The sequence below is a fragment of the Xyrauchen texanus genome, chromosome 8 (assembly GCF_025860055.1).
Source record: "Xyrauchen texanus isolate HMW12.3.18 chromosome 8, RBS_HiC_50CHRs, whole genome shotgun sequence".
In the NCBI taxonomy this organism is placed as follows: domain Eukaryota; kingdom Metazoa; phylum Chordata; class Actinopteri; order Cypriniformes; family Catostomidae; genus Xyrauchen; species Xyrauchen texanus.
The window spans coordinates 26,698,575-26,722,323 of NC_068283.1; the positions used below are offsets into that span (position 1 = coordinate 26,698,575).

Here is a 23,749-nt window from a genome sequence, read left to right on the forward strand (position 1 = left end):
CTGTCCCCTCTCTCTGCAGATGTGTGGACTTGTGCCGAGTTCAGCTAGTCCACTCAGGAGTCAGAGTGCGGCAGGCCTTTGGGAAATTGCTGAGATCCGTTCCCATGCATGTCGCACTTAGGTTAGCCAGGATTCTCTCCATCTGCCTAGAATCCACACAATAGAAACCATGGGGGAAAACCTATATCCTAGTTATACCTCCAGCTGAAGTTGATTTGATTGTAATTGTAAGCTTGTCTCCCAGCAGCGCTCATAGTCACTCAGAGATTAAGGAGATTTCTCTGGCCATCCGGCGACACATGAGCAAAGTGCCTAGCAACACCTTTCACCCACAGGACTTCTCTGACCTCATTGGGTTTATTCTGTATGGAACTGTCCACCGTGGGGGGTGAGTAGGCAGCCGGGACATCGGGGTACAGTCAATCTGATTGGCACCATTCCATTCCTTTATTCTCGTCTTGGTTAAAAACAAATGTGTGTTGTTTTGCCTTTCACTTGTTTTAGAATATGATCTCATTAAGCCCAAGGTGCAGTATACTTTAGTTTTTACGCATTCACTAGTCTATTCGTACAATGGAACTCTAGCCCATCAATGCATACACAGGCGGTCGTCGCATGCACGCTATGTCTGCTGTGCGATACTGGATTGTTTCTTTTCAGGAGTTTAGACCCATAAAGATGTGTTTTCTGACTATGCTTACAAAGTACGAATAGTTAGAAAAATTGGGCTGCTTGTGTACCTTGATTATGATTACATTTACATAATTCACAATATGTCAAACTGTAATCTGCATGCAAAATTATTTATCAATTTTGTGAGTTGTATTGTCCTGAATTGTAATTGTATTGTTTGATTTATGGGTTCTGCAGTAAGGAGCCGTGGTTGGAGAGGCTGTACCACAGCTGTCAGCGGCTGGAGAAGAAAGACTCTGCAATGGTGCCTCGTGACCTGCTGAAAACTGAAGCAGTGCTGTGGCACTGGGCAGTGTGGGAGGCTGCTCAGTTTACTGTACTCTCCAAGCTTCGCACCCCTTTGGGGCGAGCCCAGGACACTTTCCAGACCATAGAGGGTTTGTTATCTGTTGTTTTCAGTGTAGGAATTTTGTTGTATTAATTTGGGGTACTGTTTTTAGTAGAAGAGCTAATTAGTTAGTGATCTTAAGCTTGATTTCATTTTTTGGTTCGTGAAAAATTGTACATCGTCAGTATAGTGTTTGCAAAAATGTAGTAACTGTATCCTGTGCTGGGGTAGGTATCATCCGCAGCCTGGCGGCTCACAGTCTGAACACCGAGCAGGAGTTGAGTCAGTGGAGTGGAGGAGAAAGTGATGAGGGTCACCACACCAATCAGATCCGCCTAGTTCTGCTACTGCAGTTCCTGGAGAACCTGGAGAAACTCATGTACAATGCTTATGAAGGCTGCGCTAGCGCTCTCACTGCTCCGCCAAAGGTCTGTCCTCTGTATATACACAGCTAGCATTGACGTTAAAACTGTGGAGTGCCAACTTGATCCTTTTCATGGCTTTTTAGGTGATTGCCATCAACATTTTTGTTTATTTTCAATGACTAAAAGAGTCATTGTCTGAGTGTCTTTCATCACAAGGCTTTGTTTAACTTTTAACTTTCCTTATGTAGGGCATTAGAACGTTTTTCCACACAAACCGACAGACGTGCCAGGACTGGCTCACCAGAATTCGTTTGGCTCTGATGAGGGTAGGCCTTCTCTCTGGCCAACCGGCCGTCACAGTCCGTCATGGCTTTGACTTGCTCACTGAGATTAAGAACAGCAATACACAGGTAATATCTAATGATTCACCTGTGTATCTCTTATACCAACATTACATCACAGGGCTCCAGACTGACTAAATGGCTTTTAGTATTATTCCTAACAGTGCCCTTTAACTCTCTGCAAGAGTTACTGGTGCGATTACAAAGTTGGCCAACTCTGTGTGCTGTCACTTTTTGTTGTGCGTGAGAAATGGTAAACTTTAAAATAGCGAATAGAAACTGTTCTACCTGGTTCAGTCAACGTGGCTCAAGTCTGAATGGACAGATCCGCAGAGGCATGAATTTACACGTGGACCAGTCTTGAGATGCACTGTAGAGCTGGCCGATATATCTAATATTAATGAATTGAGAGTTGTTGTTTTTTTGCTGACGACGTAAAATGTACCAATATCGCGACGATTTTAATGTGTTTTCATTTGGCCATTAAGTTTCGTAAAGAGCGCATCAGTAGAATATTTTCACGATCCTTCAGGGCTGCACAACTAATCAAAATAACATAAAAATGGCAAGTTGTGATTATTAATTCACAAAAAGCTGAAATTTAAAGTTCTGTGTGTGATTCAGAACAAACCTGTGATGCGCTGATCTGTCACACAATTCCAAACATTAGTAACCACTACAAGTTATTATACAAATCTACAAATGCGGCACAGAATAACAGAAAAGGAGGAAATTACAGCATTTCAGGAAATGCGGGACATTGCAAACTGTCAAATACACATTGCTTTTTCTGTGTCACAATTAAAGCTCCTTGTGAAGTTGAAGAAAATACGACAGCACTTTCGGTGTCGAAATAAAAGCCCCAGGTGGAGGTAAGGTAAACAGGACAGAAATATATTACTTTTATATACCGCAAATTTAATAATCAGAATAATAATGATAATTCAGCATTATATTGTAATAATAAACCTGATGTGTCCCAGTAATAATTTTGTGTTCTGCAATGTTAAACTGGGGTTTTATAAATAAGTGAAGGAGCTTTGCACACCTTGTTAATTCACAAAAATGTAAATCATGTTTTTTATTAAGATACTATGTGTCATTGTATATGAAATATAAATATAAAGTGCATATCAATGAAAATTATGAAAAATTAATTATTTTTTTATTTAATGTCTTTAAAATATTGAATCTACTTGGCTACAATGGCAGTGGTTTGGATGAAAGGATGGTTCCTCTGATTAAAAACAAACAAACAAAACGCATTTGAGCCATTTCAGAGCAAATTCACTATCAAGATATATCGAATATCATAATATTGAGAAAAATATTGAGTTATAATTTAAGACATATTGGCCAGCCCTAACTTGCAGATAACCATAAATAGCGCTTCAAGAAGCGTGGGCTGGGTCATGGATCATGATTTTCCTTTTACCTTTGGTTATTATCTTATTGCAAGTACCACAGTTAAAACTATGGATACAATGGAACTAATGCTCTCTGATTGTAGAAAAGACTTGATTTGTATTCAGATGACAATTTTAATCTGCAAGATCCTGATAAAAATAAACTATAAAAGAAAATGTATTTACCGTGTCCTAACCAGACACAATGATGCGACACGTGATAAAAGGTATCTTTTAGTGATGCACCGAAATGAAAATTCTGGGCCAAAACCAAAAATTCAGGCCGAAAACTGAAAATTACTTGGTTTTTTTACACATTTTAAAATGGTTTATATATATTATTGTATTGAACTTAGCAGCTCTTGGCTAGCATCTTGCAAATACAAAAAGTTTAAATATGCTACACAGTCATTTTAATGAAAACAACAGGCAAAACGCAGAACAGCAGAGTGCCTATATTTTGTTTATGTGAATGTATTTAGTAAAATTACTGTGCAAAACAATAGTAATAGAACTAAAACCAACCTCAAACTGTAAAATGAAAGCTGTAGCCTCAAGTGAAGAACAAAGTTTTTATTTTTTTATTTTAATGAGTGAATTTTGTTCATTTTAATGAAATTGCTTTCTGGCAGGAGAGATGTTTCCTCTTCTCATCAAGAACATTAGATGCTGCACTGAATAGTCTTTGTCTGTCTGTCTGTGCTGGTGCTTGGGGCAGATAAATACCTGCGTGCAGTCCGCTCAAGCAATAGAAAGATCTTTGTTCATGTACCAGTAGTCAAGAGGATTGTCATGTTCATCGTCTGTGTTCCGCAACTGCTTTCGGATCCTTGAATAACATGCGACGAAGGGCACCCGGTGGTTTTTCTGGTGCCCTCCAATGGAGTTGGTGTCCTACGCAGACTGTGTAGTATGCGTGTAGGGAGTGGCGGTACTGCTTTGAAATATTTCCACACAGCTGACATCAGCCTTTGCTTGGTAGCGCTGTGATAATGGCTAGATCGATGGAGAGTGAAACCTGAGCACTGAGGGTTGGGGTGGCATATATTTTCGGCCTTTTCTCTTTCGGCCAAAACAAAAAAACGGAATTTCGGTGCATCCCTAGTATCTTTTCCATGTTAATCAGAGTTTTTGTCCTAACTAGTGCCCGAGCGATTTTAGCCTTTCACAGATACAGGTGAAACTCGGAAAATTAGAATATCATGCAAAAGTTCATTAATTTCAGTAATTCAACTTAAAAGGTGAAACTATTATATTATATAGACTCATTACAAGCAAAGAAAGCTATTTCAAGCCTTTATTTGATATAATTTTGATGATTATGGCTTACAGCTTATGAAAACCCCAAATTCAGAATCTCAGAAAATTAGAATATTACGTGAAATCAATAAAAAAAAAAAAGGATTTTAAATACAGAAATGTCGGCCCTCTGAAAAGTATAATCATGCATATGTACTCAGTACTTGGTTTGGGCCCCTTTTGCATTAATTACTGCCTCAATGCGGCGTGGCATGGATGCTATCAGCCTGTGGCACTGCTGAGGTGTTATGGAAGACCAAGATGCTTCAATAGCGGCCTTCAGCTCTTCTGCATTGTTTGGTCTCATGTCTCTCATCTTTCTCTTGGCAATGCCCCATAGATTCTCTATGGGGTTCAGGTCAGGCGAGTTTGCTGGCCAATCAAGCACAGTAATACTATGGTCATTGAACCAGGTTTTGGTACTTTTGGCAGTGTGGGCAGGTGCCAAGTCCTGCTGGAAAATGAAGTCAGCATCTCCATAAAGCTTGTCTGCTGAAGGAAGCATTAAGTGCTCTAAAATGTCCCGGTAGACGGCTGCGTTGACTCTGGACTTAATAAAGCACGGTGGACCAACACCAGCCAATGACATGGCTCTCCAAACCAACACAGACTGTGGAAACTTCACACTGGACTTCAAGCATCTTGGATTGTGTTCCTCTCCATTCTTCCTCCAGACTCTGGGACCTTGGTTTCCAAATGAGATGCAAAATTTTCTCTCATCAGAAAAGAGGACTTTGGACCACTGAGCAACAGACCAGTTCTTTTTTTCTTTAGCCCAGGTAAGACATTTGACATTTGAAGCCCATGTCCAGGACCCGTCTGTGTGTGGTGGCTCTTGATGCAGTAACTCCAGCCTCAGTCCACTCCTTGTGAAGCTCCCCACACATTTGAATGGCCTTTTCCTGACAATCCTCTCCAGGCTACGGTCATCCCTGCTGCTTGTGCACCTTTTTCTTCCACACTTTTCCCTTCCACTTAACTTTCTATTAATGTGCTTTGATACAGCACTTTGAGAACATCCAACTTCTTTTGCAATTACCTTTTGAGGCTTTCCCTCCTTGTGGAGGGTGTCAATGATGGTTTTCTGCACAACTGTCAGGTCAGCAGTCTTCCCCATGATTGTGAATTCAACTGAACCAGACTGAGAGACCATTTAAAGGCTCAGGAACCCTTTGCAGGTGTTTAGCTGATTAGAGTGTGACACTTTGAGCCTACAATACTGAACCTTTTCACAATATTCTAATTTTCTGAGATTCTGAATTTGGGGTTTTCATAAGCTGTAAGCCATAATCATCAAAATTATATCAAATAAAGGCTTGAAATATCTTACTTTGCTTGTAATGAGTCTATATAATATATTAGTTTCACCTTTTAAGTTGAATTACTGAAATTAATGAACTTTTGCACGATATTCTAATTTTTCGAGTTTCACCTGTATATTGGTATCCGCATATATGTTTTCCGATATGCATAGTTTGTCCAGCAGACCGTGCTCCAACTCCATTGTTTACAGAGCTGAGCGGACTGTGGTTCTGCTGACTGTGCGGAGTTAAGCAGTGGATTCACGTCAAGTTGCTAACTAATTTGTGAAGTACATACTGGAAAGTTAATAAACATTGACCCCATCATTTTCCCTTTTCTGTATAACTAATATAACGTTTACCCTGTCCCTGACAACCATGTCACTCATGTTTATCACATCTGTTTGCCTTGTTAGCCAGCTATAGTATGTCAGTGCGTAGCAGTTTAAAACGTAAACATCAGAGTATCTTTTTGCTGCTCAGCAAACAACGGTGTGGTGGTGGATTGCGTCTGAGTGTTGATTTCATGCTACTTTGTTACCTAGTTGGTGAGACGTAATGTTGGAAAGTAAATATACAAGATCCATTTTTTATACTCCGTGACAACGATCTTATAGCTAACTACATAGCTACTTTCATTACTTGTCAGCTAAGTGGAAGCAAATTTGTAAACATGTATTCACCAACTGTTTTGTTCAGGATTCACAGTTTAGTACCCCCTTCAACCAAACAATTCCAGTAATTGCATTTACAAAATGTAATATTTTAAAGTCTGGTTTTCCACTGTTGAATGTTTGTGAAAGTCTGAACTTGTATTGCAGAATATTGTGTAACACAGCTGCTGCTATTTATCTATTGATTCGGCAGGTGTAAATGCTTCTTGTTTTACAACCTGCCCATAATTACCTGGCAGTATTAAAATATAAAAAATTAAATGGTATTTTACTGATACTAAACTGTGCTACTGATGTTTATTTAGCTATTTATTTATTTATTTATTTGTATTATTTAAATGATCAGCAATTGAATGATACTAAACAGTGCTGATGTTTATTTAGCTATTTATTGTATATTTATTCTTTATTTTCTCTGATAATTTTTTGAATTTGTTAATGTATAATAATAATAATGTATAATAATAATGTAAAATATTCTTTGATAAAAATGGCAGCGTTCTGAGTGCCTTTGCATAGTCATATCAGTGCACAATCCACATAGAAAAGGTCTGTTTTCATTCCAGCTCAAAAATGTATTATATCAGTCACCATATCTATAATCGGTGAATTTGCCCCCACCAAAATCTGTATCTGTCTCAATAATCTCATATTGGTCGGGCTCTAGTTCTAACCAGCCGTGACGGGGCATTCTATTTTTGGAATGGTTTCTATTTTCTGCAACGTTGCGCCAGGCAGCCCAGTCAAAAATGGGTCTAAAATCCTTCTCACAACAGTATATTAAAGCCGGAGTGACACTAGTCAGTTCAAAACAACGTAATTTTCGCCAAGGATATCACAAAGCTACTGAATGTTGTGTTTGAGATCTTGTTCTCTTCAACCGAAGCTCTGTCATAGACACACACAGACACGCATGCACTCACACGCACTGGCTCATTTTGACTTTCTCTCCACTTCCCTGTCACATGGAGACAACAGAGTACTGTGTGAGTGCATGAACATTACTGGAGGTGCATTTTTCCAGAATTTGAATAAGCGAATTCAACTTCTGTGAACTTGCCTACAAACTGACACATACAGGAATTCCTGGAGATTTCAGAATGTCAAAATAAAAACCAGAGGGTTTTAAAGTTAAAGGTGCACGATTGAGAGATATTACTGATGTATTTAAAATTCTAAAAGTAAATTATTATAGTAATTAATGATGATGATGATGATGATAATAATTTATTATTATTTGTTTACAAATTATAACTAAGTTGAATGGGTTCCAAAAAATAACTGAATAAAAAGTGAACCGATATCTTACAAATAAAATGAACAAAAAATAGATCTGAATCCTTTAAAATCCAGATACAAAATTGAAAACATTTTGCAAAAAAAAAAAAAACTGCCTTTTCTACTGAACATTTACAATGGAATGTATTAATTTTGCTGCAACACTATCCAGTAGACTAGTTATAGTTTTTCTTAATAAGCTATACATTTATATTGAAATAATGTGTAGTTAGAGGGTTGTTTCTTTACATACTACAGAGTACCCCCAATTAGTTCCACACAATAAAGTAAAGATATTCTAAACTGATTATGCAAAAAAACAATAACACTGGTATGGGATCGGCCAATACTGAGATTTCAGATATAGGATTGGAAGGGAAAAAAGTGGTATCAGTGCATCCCTAGTCTGGAGCCCTGCATCTGTCTACCACTAAACCATTTGGAATAACCTAACATATTGCTTTATCACAAGTAAAGTTAATCTGTCCTTTGCCCTGTAGGGTCCAGAAATGGAGGTGCCAGTCACCATGCTGGGTGAGGCATTGTGTGAGCTGCGATGTCCTGAGGCCATACAAGGTCTGGCAGTCTGGAGTCTTGCCAACACTGGAAAGAGCCTGGGCTGGCTGAGTTCAGTGGCATTGCAGGCCGAGGGAAAGTAAGTTATTTGTTTCCCAAAAAAAAGAAACTCAGTTTTCACAGCAAATTTGTCTAGTTTGTCAAAAGTATTTTATAATTTTTTTCTTTGTTTGTGCCCTGGGGCGGAGCGTGTGAGTGGGCAGGTAGGATGAGAAAATGCAGTAATTTGAGGTAGATTCTATTTGTTTATTTAGACCTTGATAAAAAAAACAATGCCACATGATTTGCCACTGCAATTCCTTTTTATTTTTTACTATAAATCTTTTGTGATTTGTAGAGCCAGTCATTCCTTACACTCTCAATAGGTTTCGGCCTAGATGAAGCAATGTATCAAATTAAAATGATTAAATAAGAGAAATATATATATAGATCAGTCGTTCTCAACCTTTTTGGAACTTGGGCCCTAAATGGACAGGTGTGGGACACGTCCTTATTATATAAACAAATGATCAAAATGTTTCTTAACAATATAGCCTACTTTGAACAGGAGAACTTAAAGTAGGTTGTAATAAAGTATGCTGTGTATTTTACATGTAAAACAAGTCAATTGAAAGAGGAAAAGGAAGAGTTGCTTTAAAAACCTGGTCTCACTAGCCATGACATTGTGTATTTAATCAGTGGGACACCTGCGCTTGCTGCTTTTTACAAAGAAGCGCAATACGCCTTGTCATCCTTACTTGGAGGCGATTTCGTTACTACTGTTTTTTTTTTTAAGGCTATCAAATTCGGGAGAGTCACGTGGCACCATGCGAGGGTTGGACCGAGAAGGAAGAAGGTTGAGATATGGTGAAATTGCTAGATGAGCTCTTTCCGAGTCTGCTCTACATAACAGACCAGAAGCTGCAAATCGAGTGAGCTCACAGAGTCCTGGCTCGGATATCCACTGAGGGAGACAGGCCCCGATCAATTCTAGTCAAATTTCTCTTTTGCGAGGAGTAAAGGAAGGCTTTCTTGGAAGAACCACAACATTTTCTTGTTCCCAGACTTTGAAAATTCGACGAGCGAGAATCATGATCGATTCACAAAAATGCAAGAAACTCTTACATCAACGAAAGGTGTTTTTTTTTATGTATTTATTTTTTCACTGATGTTCCTGGACAAATTGAGAATAGAAACTAAGGATGGCCGCAAAATATTTACATGACCACTGCAAGCATTGTCCTTCATAATGTCAATGGACTAAGTTATTGTGGGATGCAGCCAAGTGGACCTGACTCACTGAACATTCACTTATTTGTCCGAGTAACTGAGCGCTGCCTTTGTTTCTTTTGTGTGGCTAGCGGCTGGAGTTTGTTTTGTGGAATAACACTCCTTCAGAACAGGAGGAATCTACATGTCTTTTGTGTTATCCCACCTTTTGGCTGGAGATTGTTTTACAGATTATTTTCTGTTTCGCAATTCCGTCTCACAGAATTTGTATAGAAGTACTGGACTTGAGTAATCTGACCGCAAAGTTGTCGCGGGGGCTCTCGTAGGCATACATGGACTGTTTGAGTTTAAAGGGATGGACGCTTTCGCGCGTTAATGAGCACGTTTTTTTTTTTTTTTTCTGGGGGAGTTTGAGGTTTGATTGTTGCTCTAATGTTGGAATGTGGTCTATAATTAAATTTTTGACAATTATTATTTTCAAACATGTTGATGTCAAATGTTAATATGAGCGGATTGTCTCTCTCCACGTGGAATGTGAATGGGTTGGGTCACCCCATAAAATGGAAGGTTATTTATTTTCTTAAACATAACAAATATTATAGTGTTTCTTCAAGACACGCATCTTTCCCTGCCGGAAGCTGAAACATTTGGGAAGATATGGGGTTGACATGTTTTCTTTAGTACTGGCTCAAGTAAGAGCAGGGGAGCCATTACATTGATAAGTAAACATCTACAATTCAAATGTCTCAAACAGATTAATGATAAATTAGGAAGAGTCATCATTGTTTTAGCTGAAATTCAGGAGCAAAGGTTGATTTTGGCTAATATTTATGCAACTAACGTTGATGAGCAGGGCTTTTTTTTTTTATAGATCTTGAAGGGATGTTGCAAGCCACTGGCTCCTCTCATGGTATAATATTGGGTGGAAACTTTAATCTTTTAATGGACTCAGCCCCCTATAGCAACAGTGACGCTTCATAGGATGTGTAAAAAAATCTTGGTCTTACAGATATTTGAAGACTTCTGAACCCATCTGGTAGGGACTATACATTTTTTTCATCAGTCCATAAGATTTATTCTAGAATAGATTATATATATATATATATATATATATATATATATATATATATATATATATATATATACACACACACACACACACACACACACACACACACACACCTAGTCCCTCATTTCATCTGTTGTTGATTTGCTCAATTGGAAACATCTCAGTCACAGATCACGCCCTGATGTTAGCTATGTTAGAGGTGTTGCCATGTACGGAGAAAAATAAATCCTTTAGTTGGCCTTTTTGCAAAATCCTGAATTCCAACAAATGTTAAAGACTGAAATCAATGTTTATATGGAGACTAACTGGTCTTCAGTATCCTCTGTGGGTATGGCTTGGTAGGCACTTAAGGCGGTTGTTAGGGGCTGGATCATATAGTGTGCCTCATGCATCAAAAAATCCAACCCACAAGAACTCTGAGTTGGAAGGGAATATTAAAAGTGCAGAGGCAGAGCGGAATAGCCAAATGTTGTCTGATAGCCTCGATAATTGGCCCGATTGAAATTTGTTGCGGAAGGTGGAGTTTTGGCTATTCAGGGCAATTTTGAGTCACGGGACCAAACAGGGAAACTTTTGGCTAGATGTATAAAGCAGAAAGAGTCTTTTTCATTAATTAGCTGTTATCTAGTATTGTCTCGTCTTTGATCTCTGTGCATGACGTCTTTGTCCTGTGTAGCTTTAGTCACCGCTACATACAATTGTAAAAATAGCACAGCAGCTGACCTTTTTTTTTTTTTAATTGACAAATAGTTGTGATGTTGATAAGAGGTGAAAAAGAGGGGCAGATGTGGTGGAGGATGAAGGACAAACAACAGACAACATTTATCAGTCACTGGCAGTTAATGTTACGAGGCAAGCAATTGGCAGCAAGGAGGTCAGGAGGAAGTACTGGGTTCCGTGGAAACTGGTGTTCACGTGGCTGAGGAGTGAAGGTGGCAAAATGTTCTGTGACCTCTGCATAAAAGCTAACATGTGTAACGGATTTGTCAGAGGGTGCACGACGATGCAGAAATCAGCTTTAAATGATCACAAACGTAGTCATAGCCACATTGAATCTTCACGGGTGGTCAACCAGAGTGTGGCAATAGTCAAGCATGTAGAGAAATCACAGGCTGCCTGTAACGAGACATTAAAATCACAGTTTAAGGTTGTTGCGTATGGCAAATACAAACACCCCGAGCCACCTATATCCTAACCTAATACACTTCATAGAGTCTGCTGGGTGTCCAACCCTGAACAGTGCACCCACTTGCACCCACCATGACACTGTCAGTCAGATAGAGGAGGCTATAGCATTGACCATAACGAGCGCTGTGGATGACCGCCTCACCTACAGCAGATACGTCAGGATAATAGATGAAACTACTAATATCACAGTTGAGAAAATGCTGATCACATACCTGACACTTCAGCTGAGAGGGGAGCCAGAAACTGTGTTCATTTGAATTCATGTAATACCCTCTGGCACTGCCGAAAGCATCACAGCAAAAATAAAAGATGTGTTGATGGGCTGTGGTGTAGCTATGGCTCAGGTAGTTGGACTGGAGTGTGATGGTGTGTCGAAAGGCCGGAGTTACACAACAGCTGCATCAGAATGACTGTCCCTACCTCATAAACATTCACTGTGGTGCACACACAAAGGCACTGGCTGCCCGTGATTCCTCCAAAGCGGTGCGTGAATTAAGTGCATACGTCACCACTATTAATAACATATAAACATACTACAAGTATTCCCCCATTCGAACACTCATATTAAATGAACTCCAAAACGAAATGGAAGAACATGATATGTGGAGTCTAAACCAACCATTGGCTACACACTGGCTGTCATTGGATAGGGCGGTTAAGGGCATACTGGGTTTCTCTGGTGGTGGTGTTGGAGGAGGAAGCTGCGAGTGACTGCCCAGTAGCAAAGGGTATTATAAAGCACCTCCAAAAATAACTTGACTCACCTGCTGACTGACGTCTTGTCCGTGGTGAATATTTAATGTGCAGATCATGTTAACACTTCACATTCACACTTTGGGATTTGAAATAATTTTCTATAATTCTACAATCGGAGTCTGCTTATACAGTGGTTGCCACATGTAGTATGCAGAAAATATGGATAGAATCGTGGAATCTTGTCATAAAATTGGCATAAGCTATGAAACCCGGAATATCGTGAAATATTGCATATTTGGACAAAATGAATGCACAATTATTTAATCACGATTAAAATTGTGTTATGTCCATGTGTGATGGTTAAACTGCAAATGTCTGTGATTTAATTGAATAAATATAAAATCTGCAAGTGACGCACCCTTCAAAATGAACGTGTGAAGCCGCTCATATGCTGAAAACACCTGAAGTTATCTAATGATATTGATTATTGCACGTAATCATATGTAAAGCTCTAAATATTTTGTTAATGCAAACCAAAAACAACAGGTCAAGTCTACAATAATCCACCTCTTTTTCCTAATCTGTTATTAACTTAATTCAGATTTATTTGCATTCTGCTCTTACTGAGGACTCTTCTGTGAAAGGTTGATGTTAACACTTCTCCAAAACTCTCTTGATCTCTTTGTGTCATCTTTGTAGAATTTCTCATGCTGACCAAAAGAGAGAATATTAGAGGCTGAGAGTGCAAACACCTGGAGACATAATGCATGTCAGACATGTGTATATAATCTTTATCCTGAAGAAGAGAATGTTTGTGTGTTCAAAACCAGGTTTGAGAGGGCAGCTTTGGAGTACCAAGATCAGTTGTGTGCCATCACAGGTATTGACTGCTCCATCAGAGGCTTTGATCACTCCCTACTGAAACTCGCTGGCATCAACACCTCCAGCCCAAAACACACTGTGAGCGGTGAGGAGTCTACAAGTACCACACTTTGAAGGAATAGGAATACCCAAAATTACTTAACCTAATGTCTTCCTTGTAATTCCTTGAATTAAAACAAAGTCTTTACAGGTTTTTTTGCCACATTGTAAGTAAATATTGACTTCAAAAACCAAAAAAGCAACAAACGTAAAATTAACCCCAACTCAAACACTATTTCAGATGATCTAAGATAATATAATCTCTTTGTGTGTTGAACGAAATTAAATTTAAGTTGGGCACTCTGAAATCAAATAATTTATAAATTGCTTTAATCAGATATGGCGGCTACGTCGAAAACATCAAACCTCAATGGTTCTCATCACGTCTTGTGATCAAATGTGCTACACTTTGATGTTGTTGATGAAGCTGCTATGTTTTTTAAGCACTTTATTAATGCTTAATAATTATGTGATTATACGGTGAATAGTGACTTAAATAGGGTGAGCAGATGATTGTTTATTTCATTTTTAGGTGAACGGTACTTTTAATTCCTCCCATGAGGTTATTCTCTCTACATTACTATGTACCATTAAATGTGTTGCTGATTTTCATGCTTGTTTTGATAGGAGATGGAAGAAAGACTGTCCTGTTAAAGTCCAGTGATTGTTCTTCAGAGGTGCTGAACTTCCTGGCTAATAAGGCAAGTGAGTGTTACATGGCTTTGAGTGATTGGGAGTCTGTGCAGGACTGGCAGGCCAGCATGATGAACCTTAAAAAGAACAGCAACAGCTCCATTGTCAACCTCAAGACAGACTTCAACTACGTGAGGTGTGCAGCTAACAGTCCGTGTCTGAACTTCGCTTGATTCTAGATTGGTAAATTGTTCTTTTGAATGATTGTTTGTTTTGATCTCTGTGCTCCAGAGCTCTGAGCAGGTTTGAGGAAGGGGATTTTGCAGAGTGTCGTGCTCAGCTGGAGCTGTTGCCTGGGGAGGATTACGGCCTTCTCAACTCTACAACCAAAGACAAGATTGGTATTATCACAGGCCATGTTAACAAAATCAAAATATGTGAACATACTTTTCTGATCAGTGGTGATTCTATGCTGAGTAAATTTGGTCTCTTTTGTTGACAGATCTGAAGAGGCTCCTGCCTGCTGTGTTGAGTCCAGAGCCCTCAGAGATGCAGAAGGCCATTGAGGTGCAGCTGCTCAGAAGCGCTGTGGGAGCTATCACCTTAACCAATCACGAACAAGAGCAGAAGGTTCTCACCTCGTCTGAGTAAGTAAATACTGCCTGCATTGTCTTTCATATGTGAAGTCAGTAATGTTTGTAGCTATTGTGAGCTATTGGTGGTTGTCCTTATTGCCTTGACTTTCAGCATGCTGGTGAAGTACCTGAAGCAGACGGGTCGCATCTCTTTGGGTCCACTGCGTCTCTCCACTCTCAACCTGTCTGACTCCCTCCCTAGTCTCAGCACCTTGCAGATGCACTGTGCCAACTCTCTGGAGAACTCCCTTTGCTGCCAGCACCGCTCTGAGGTCTGAGTCGCCACATTTTGCACTTGCATTTATCCTTTTGATAGACATTTATCCAAAGTGACTACAGTACATTCAAGCTGTACATTTTATAAGTATGTGTGCTCCCTGAGAATCGAGCACTTGACCGATGGCATTATTAGTGCCATGCTCTACCAAAATGAGTAACATTTGCCTCATTAATCCCATGAACACTCGCACACTTGTATCATAGATTAACAACACACTGTGATATATAACCAGTCGCTCCACAGTTCATTCATCCTTATAAATATTATATACAAATAAATTATGTTCAAGACATTTTCACTTGGTCTTACTCATTTCTTGCAATCTGTAGGACTGTCTTATTCCACTCTTCAGTGTAACCTTGAGTACTTGCAAGCAGCAGGATGTTCAGCCATGGCTACATGCTCTCCGATACACCACTTTCCAGCGCCAGCTCTTCCAAAAACTCAAAGGTAAGCTCTCCTTCCTCTATGTACTGTATATAGTGTGCCTTACATAGTGCGAAGGTGTTCTAGAAAGTCTGCATGACCTCTTATGATTCCAACAGGTTGCTTTGCTCCAGTGGACTCTCATCTGATGGAGCTTTGTCTGACTGCAGTGAAGTTTGCCCGCAAGCAAGGTAATATCGCCCTGGCCACACGTCTGCTGGGCCAGTGCAGCAAGCCATCATACAACTCTGAAGGTCAGGACCTGGTGCAAAGCTTCAAGCAGCTGTCTCTAGAGGGCAATGTGGGGGAGAAGTGGGGACCAGAGCTGGAGATTGAGAAGGCTAAAGTTCTGTTTGCTGCTGGTGAGTGAAAATATCAGTCTTAAAGGTGCATTTGGTAATTTTTTTTTCCTAAATTTTACTCTTAAAGAAATATGTTTTAAGTCATGTGCATTCACTAGAGGCGAAGAATCCAGCAACATATCCAAATTAAATCTGATTTATTTTACATGGAGCTGAGCAGCCATTTTGAGATCACATGACCTGCTGAATACAACTAATTTATCGTGGTAACCCTGTTATTATTGGACACTTAGACAATTAACAGTCAGCTATGATTGATTTTTTTGTTACTACAAATGGGTCAAGCACTGAAAATAGGGCTGGGTATTGATACAGATTTCCAGATTCTATTCTGATTTCAATCGATATTGATTCATATGGGTTTATTTCAGTTATAATGTTCCTTTTACTTGCATATGAAAGAAATTATTTTCCAGTTAATGCTGTTAATTATACAGGGGTCTTTCTAACTCTGTACATTACGAAAATATCAATTTTGCTGTTAATACTTTATTAGTTTACAGATCATATTTTTGGTCACATTTTGGCTTTTTAAAAATTAACAAATCCATGTATTCAATCAATAAATAACATATTCAATTTAATTTATTGTTTCTAAATTTCATTTTTTTTATGAAGACGTGTATTTAAATTGATTTTTTTTTTAACACTTGCTAAAACCGGTACTGTCTCTTTAACAAAACTGGCATTTCTGTAAAGTGCATCTATAAATGAGCACATATTAATGAGAGAGGATTCAAACTGCTTTATCTCAACTGTTCTATGCATGATTAAGAATTAAAGGTTTATTTTTTGTTGTTTTTGATCAACAACTGTCTGTAAAGAACAGAAAAGGAATTAAGAGACTTTTTTTTTTATGACAAATCTTGTTTTTTATGCGGATCTTGTCTTTGGATTCACACGAAACAAATTTTAATCTCAAAACGCAGTGAAAGGATCTCTGCTGAATACTTTAAGAATATATTATACAATGACTGGTGAGTTAAATATAAACATTTACTAATCAGATGATATATACAGTGGGTACGGAAAGTATTCAGACCCCCTTAAATTTTTCACTCTTTGTTATATTGCAGCCATTTGCTAAAATCATTTAAGTTCATTTTTTTCCCTCATTATTGTACACACAGCACCCCATATTGACAGAAAAACACAGAATTGTTCACATTTTTGCACATTTATTAAAAAAGAAAAACTGAAATATCACATGGTCCTAAGTATTCAGACCCTTTGTCAGTATTTAGTGGAAGCACCCTTTTGAACTAATACAGCCATGAGTCTTTTTGGGAAAGATGCAACAAGTTTTTCACATCTGGATTTGGGTATCCTCTGCCATTCCTCCTTGCAGATCCTCTCCAGTTCTGTCAGGTTGGATGGTAAACGTTGGTGGACAGCCATTTTCAGGTTTCTCCAGAGATGCTCAATTGGGTTTAAGTCAGGGCTCTGGCTGGGCCATTCAAGAACAGTCACGGAGTTGTTGTGAAGCCACTCCGTTATTTTAGCGGTGTGCTTAGGGTCATTGTCTTGTTGGAAGGTGAACCTTCGGCCCAGTCTGAGGTCCAGAGCACTCTGGAGAAGGTTTTAGATCCAGGATATCCCTGTACTTGGCCGCATTCATCTTTCCCTCGATTGCAACCGGTCAGTCCTGTCCCTGCAGCTGAAAAACACCCCCACAGCATGATGCTGCCACCACCATGCTTCACTGTTGAGACTGTATTGGACAGGTGATGAGCAGTGCCTGGTTTTCTCCACACATACCGCTTAGAATTAAGGCCAAAAGTTCTATCTTGGTCTCATCAGACCAGAGAATCTTATTTATCACCATCTTGGAGTCCTTCAGGTGTTTTTAGCAAACTCCATGCAGGCTTTCATGTGTCTTGCACTGAGGAGAGGCTTCCGTCGGGCCACTCTGCCATAAAGCCCCGACTGGTGGATGGCTGCAGTGATGGTTGACTTACTACAACTTTCTCCCATCTCCCGACTGCATCTCTGGAGCTCAGCCACAGTGATCTTTGGGTTCTTCTTTACCTCTCTCACCAAGGCTCTTCTCCCCCGATAGCTCAGTTTGGCCGGACGGCCAGCTCTAGGAAGGGTTCTGGTCATCCCAAACGTCTTCCATTTAAGGATTATGGAGGCCACTGTGCTCTTATGAACCTTAAGGGCAGCAGAAATTTTTTTTGTAACCTTGGCCAGATCTGTGCCTTACCACAACTCTGTCTCTGAGCTCTTCAGGCAGTTCCTTTGACCTCATGATTCTCATTTGCTTTGACATGCACTGTGAGCTGTAAGGTCTTATATAGACAGGTGTGTGACTTTCCTAATCAAGTCCAATCAGTATAATCAAACACAGCTGGACTCAATTGAAGGTGTAGAATCATCTCAAGGATGATCAGAAGAAATGGACAGCACCTGAGTTAAATATATGAGTGTCACAGCAAAGGGTCTGAATACTTAGGACCATGTGATATTTCAGTTTTTCTTTTTTAATAAATGTGCAAAAATGTCAACAATTCTGTGTTTTTCTGTCAATATGGGGTGCTGTGTGTACAATAATGAGGGAAAAAAATGAACTTAAATGATTTTAGCAACTGGCTGCAATATAACAAAGAGTGAAAAATGTAAGGGGGTCTGAATACTTTCCGTACCCACTGTATATATATATTTGTTGCATAGTGCGATATTTGTTTGCAAATGCAAGTGATTTCCTCGCATTTTGTGGCGGTTTGCTCATAGATCATCGATCTGGGATTTAAGAATCAATATTGAGATCATTCAAATGAAGATCGCAAAGCATCAGAAAATCTTATTTTTACCCACCCCTAACTGAAAACTTGCTGTTTTTGCATAGTGGCATGCAGCTTGGATACATATCCAAGAAATAAACAAAAAATACTGAGTGTGCTTTTTAAGGTGTCGAAGTGTCTGCTTTTCTGAATTGTTTATTCATTGAATAAACAATTTACTTTTCTTGTTTTCTTATCTAGAGTTGGTCTCAACCAAATCTTTTTTTTTTTTTTTTTTTTTTTAGCTTTGATCTGATTAAAAAGAAACAAGTCAGAGTGTAAAGCTTATTGGAATGTTTACATAATATAATTTATGGCCATGTGTAAACAATTCCACATGCTGTCTTTAGGTCAGTCCATAACAGCTATGGAAATGCTCAGCTCCTGTGCACTATCGTTCTGTCACTCTGGGAAGTGCGAGTATGCAGCTTGTCGCTCAGTGCTGACTCTGTGCAAGTGGCTTTTGGCTGACTGGAAGGATTTAACACCACAACTCAAAATGGTGGTGAAGAGAAATTCTGGGTCTCCCAGCCTCTCCACCCTCTCCAAGAACATCTCTGGTCTTTTGGAGATGCTGCTGGAGGATCAGGGAATGCCACACGTTACTACAGAGACCACAGGTAAAAGAGGCCTGGCTTAGTCCCTTTAATGACCAGCATGTCTTTGTTCTTTATTTTATTTAGTTGATTGCATTTTGCTTGCACCCTTTGAATAACTTGCACTGTTTTAAGCAAATACTGCAAAGTCCATATCAGGTGTTTTTTTACTGTTGAAAATAAATAAGATAAATAATTCCTTTTAAGTACCACAAGGTTTCTTTTAGTGTTGTGTTTGTCATGATCTGAAGAGTATTTATTGTTTGTTTTTGTCTGCAGTCAGTGTAGGTGTTGGGGAGCCAGACTTTGTCCTGGGGCAGCTGTACCAGCTTTCAACTACTCAGGCACCTGAAGTGGCAAAATCGTGGGCTGCTCTGGCCAGCTGGGCATACAGATGGGGCAGGAAGGTCGTGGACAATGCAAGGTATTTATTCCTCAAATTACTTTAGTCAGTAAAAACAAATTAATTGTTTAAATGTAAAATTAAAGTTGAATAGAAAAGGTACAATTGTTTTGTCTGCGTAAGCACTACATTTGAAACTAAAATTATTCAATCTAGCATTGTGTGCTCTTACACTCTGCTGTGTTTTTTCTGTGTGTTAATAGTCAAGGAGAGGGGGTCCCTCTGCTCCTCGGAGAGAAGAAAGAAATAGAGGAGTTACTCCCAGCAGGCACCAGTGATGAGGACAAGGAAACCATTTTCAGAATTTTGGGTCAAGCTATGTGTCACCCAGCAGGAATCCAGGTCAGAGAGTTTGCAGTTTGATGGAGGGTCTCTCATTTTAAGTTTGCTACATAATATCAGTGTGGGGGGGGGGGTCTTTTTCATTCTTCTAAATGGATCTAGAGCAGAGGTTTTCAACCTTTACAGACCCAGGGCCCCTCCATCCTAACACTCAAACAACCCAGAGACCCACAATATAAAATGCTGGATTGTTGTTAACATTTAGTGATTTACTTTTGATCAATATTGCATATATACAGTTGAAGTCAAAAGTTTACATACACTTAGGTTGAAGTCATTAAACCTCATTTTGTAACCACTCCACAGATATCATATTAGCAAACTATAGTTTTGGCACGTCTTTTAGTACATCTACTTTGTGCATGACATGAGACATTTTTCCTACAATTGTTTCACATTTAATTGACTATCACAATTCCAATGGGTCAGAAGTTCACATACAGTGCATCCGGGAAGTATTCACAGTGCTTCACTTTTTCCACATTTTGTTATGTTTCAGCCTTATTCCAAAATGGATTTAATTCATTATTTTTCTCAAAATTCTACAAACAATACCCCATAATGACAACATGAAAGATGTTTGTTTGAAATCTTTGCAAATGTATTAGAAATAAAAAAAAGAATCACATGTACATAAGTATTCACAGCCTTTGCTCAATACTTTAAAGCACCTTTGGCACCAATTACAGCCTCAAGCCTTTTTGTGTATGATGCTACAAGTTTGGCACACCTAGTTTTGGGCGGTATCTCCAATTCTTCTTTGCAGGACCTCTCAAGCTCCATCAGGTTGGATGGGGAGCATCAGTGCACAGCAATTTTCAGATCTCTCAAGAGATGTTCAATCGGGTTCAAGTCTGGGCTCTGGGTGGGCCACTCAAGGACATTCACAGAGTTGTCCCGTAGCCACTCCTTTGTTATCTTTGCTGTGTGCATAGGGTCGTTGTCCTGTTGGAAGATGAAACTTCGCCCCAGTCTGAGGTCCAGAGCGCACTGCAGCAGGTTTTAATCAAGGATGTCTCTTTACATTGCTGCATTCATCTTTCCCTCGATCCTGACTAGTCTCCCAGTTCCTGCCGCTGAAAAACATCCCCACGGCATGATGCTGCAACCACCATGGTTCACTGTAGGGATGGTATTGGCCAGGTGATGAGCGGTGCCTGGTTTCTTCCAGACATGAAGCTTGCTATTCAGGCCAAAACGTTCAATCTTTTGTTTCTCATGCAAACTCCAGGCGGGCTGTCATGTGCCTTTTTACTGAGGAGTGGTTTCCGTCTGGCCACCCATCGGGTTCTTGGTCACCTCCCTGACTAAGGCTCATCTCCCCCGATCGCTCCGGACTCTCAAGGAAGAGTCCTGGTGGTTCCAAACTTCCATTTACGGCCACTGTGCTCATTGGGACCTTCAATGCTGCAGACATTTTTCTGAACCCTTCCCCAGACCTTCTACAGACATTCCTTGGACTTCATGGCATGATTTCATGCACTGTTAACTGTGGGACCTTTATATAAACAGGTGTGTGCCTTCCCAAATCATGTCCAATCAACTGAATTTACATTTACATTTATGCATTTGGCAGACGCTTTTATCCAAAGCGACTTACAGTGCACTTATTACAGGGACAATCCCCCCGGAGTTCAACGTTTTGCTCAAGGACACAATGGTGGTGGCTGTGGGGATCGAACCAGTGACCTTCTGATTAACAGTTATGTTGTGGGGGTGCTTTGCTGCAGGAGGGACTGGTGCACTTCACAAAATAGATGGCATCATAAGGAAGGAACATTATGTGGATATATTCATGCGACACCTTCATCTTAAGACATCAGACAGGAAGTTAAAGCTTGGTTGCAAATGGGTCTTCCAAATGGACAATGACCTCATCTCCAAAGTTGTGGCAAAATGGCTTAAGACAAAAAATTCAAGGTATTGGAGTGGCCATCACAATGCCCTGACCTCAATATGATTTGTGGGCAGAACTGAAAAAGTATGTACGAGCAAGCAGGCCTACAAACCAGTCTCAGTTACACCAGTTCAGTCTAGATAAATGGGCCAAAATTCCAGCAACTTATTGTGAGAAGCTTGTGAAAGGCTAACCAAAACGTTAAACAATTTAAAGGCAATGCTATCAAATAATAACAGTGTATGTAAACTTCTGACCCACTGGGAATGTGATGCATGAAATAAAAGCTGAAATAATTTATTCTGTCTAGTGTTATTCTGACATTTCACATTCTTAAAATAAAGTAGGCATCCTAACTGACCTAAGACAGGGAATGTTTTCTACGTAAATGTCAGGAATTGTAAAAAAAACTTTGTTTAAATGTATATGGCTAAGGTGTATGTAAACTTCTGACTTCAACTGTAATGTTATTCAAATGTTTGATATTCATTCAAAAAGAAATGTCATGAAAATGTTAGGAAATTCAAGTTATTTTATATCTTCTCCACTGATCATGAATGCCCAGGTGTTCATGGGTTGAAAATAGGGCTGTCAATCTATAATGTTTTTTTTTTTATAAAATTAATTACTTCTGGCAAATACTGAATCGCATTTTATAAATATTTGCTGAGAAAGCCCCTCAAATAGTAAATGTAAAATATAATAATCAAATAATTATAAGTAGTTATATTTAAATAATTATAAATGATATATATTTTAAAAATAATTCAGACTAAAACTAAAATGCATTACATTATTGTTGCAGATGAGTAAATTATTGATAAGACAAGTAGCTTTAGATGGCAATATTTTTGTTTCCATATTATTGAAAATAAGCCTGTCATTTGTCTGCAGTCCACAGCAATTAATTTTGCTATTGAATTTATCAATGTGTCAGATACACACTCACCTAAAAGATTATTAGGAACACCATACTAATACTGTGTTTGACCCCTTTTCGCCTTCAGAACTGCCTTAATTCTACGTGGCATTGATTCAACAAGGTGCTGAAAGCATTCTTTAGAAATGTTGGCCCATATTGATAGGATAGCATCTTGCAGTTGATGGAGATTTGTGGGACATCCAGGGCACGGAGCCCCCGTTCCACCACATCCCAAAGATGCTCTATTGGGTTGAGATCTGGTGACTGTGGGGGCCATTTTTACATTTATGCATTTGGCAAACGCTTTTATCCAAAGCGACTTACAGTGCACTTATTACAGGGACAATCCCCCCCGGAGCAACCTGGAGTTAAGTGCCTTGCTCAAGGACACAATGGTGGTGGTCGTGGGGTTAGAACCTGCAACCTTCTGATTAACAGCCCTGTGCTTTAGCCACTACGCCACCACCACATCCTTTTTAGTACAGTGAACTCATTGTCATGTTCAAGAAACCAATTTGAAATGATTCGAGCTTTGTGACATGCTGCATTATCCTGCTGGAAGTAGCCATCAGAGGATGGGTACATGGTGGCCATAAAGGGATGGACATGGTCAGAAACAATGCTCAGGTAGGCCGTGGCATTTAAACGATGCCCAATTGGCACTATGGGGCCTAAAGTGTGCCAAGAAATCATCCCCCACACCATTACACCACCAGCCTGCACAGTGGTAACAAGGCATGGTGGATCCATGTTCTCATTCTGTTTACGCCAAATTCTGACTCTACCATCTGAATGTCTCAACAGAAATCGAGACTCATCAGACCAGGCAACATTTTTCCAGTCTTCAACTGTCCAATTTTGGTGAGCTCTTGCAAATTGTAGCCTCTTTTTCCTATTTGTAGTGGAGATGAGTGGTACCCGGTGGGGTCTTCTGCTGTTGTAGCCCATCCGCCTCAAGGTTGTGCGTGTTGTGGCTTCACAAATGCTTTGCTGCATACCTCGGTTGTAACGAGTGGTTATTTCAGGCAAAGTTGCACTTCTATCAGCTTGAATCAGTCGGCCCATTCTCCTCTGACCTCTAGCATCAACAAGGCATTTTCGCCCACAGGACTGCCGCATACTGGAT

General features: G+C 39.6%; 1 protein-coding gene across 3 annotated transcripts in view; it reads left to right on the forward strand.

Annotated features, from left to right (window-relative positions):
• Window positions 1-23,749, forward strand: part of smg1 (SMG1 nonsense mediated mRNA decay associated PI3K related kinase) — a 67,753-nt gene that overhangs the window by 15,316 nt on the left and 28,688 nt on the right. For 2 of the 3 annotated variants that reach the window (XM_052131556.1, XM_052131558.1), the window contains 16 exons: window positions 20-121; window positions 245-388; window positions 871-1,070; window positions 1,253-1,449; window positions 1,635-1,796; window positions 8,186-8,340; window positions 13,254-13,390; window positions 13,972-14,173; window positions 14,269-14,378; window positions 14,480-14,624; window positions 14,725-14,884; window positions 15,222-15,342; window positions 15,438-15,680; window positions 18,814-19,083; window positions 19,339-19,483; window positions 19,666-19,804. In XM_052131556.1, the coding sequence (XP_051987516.1) occupies window positions 20-121; window positions 245-388; window positions 871-1,070; window positions 1,253-1,449; window positions 1,635-1,796; window positions 8,186-8,340; window positions 13,254-13,390; window positions 13,972-14,173; window positions 14,269-14,378; window positions 14,480-14,624; window positions 14,725-14,884; window positions 15,222-15,342; window positions 15,438-15,680; window positions 18,814-19,083; window positions 19,339-19,483; window positions 19,666-19,804 (2,632 nt within the window). The remainder of the gene's footprint in view (window positions 1-19; window positions 122-244; window positions 389-870; window positions 1,071-1,252; window positions 1,450-1,634; window positions 1,797-8,185; window positions 8,341-13,253; window positions 13,391-13,971; window positions 14,174-14,268; window positions 14,379-14,479; window positions 14,625-14,724; window positions 14,885-15,221; window positions 15,343-15,437; window positions 15,681-18,813; window positions 19,084-19,338; window positions 19,484-19,665; window positions 19,805-23,749) is intronic. The other variant, XM_052131557.1, reaches the window with a different exon arrangement.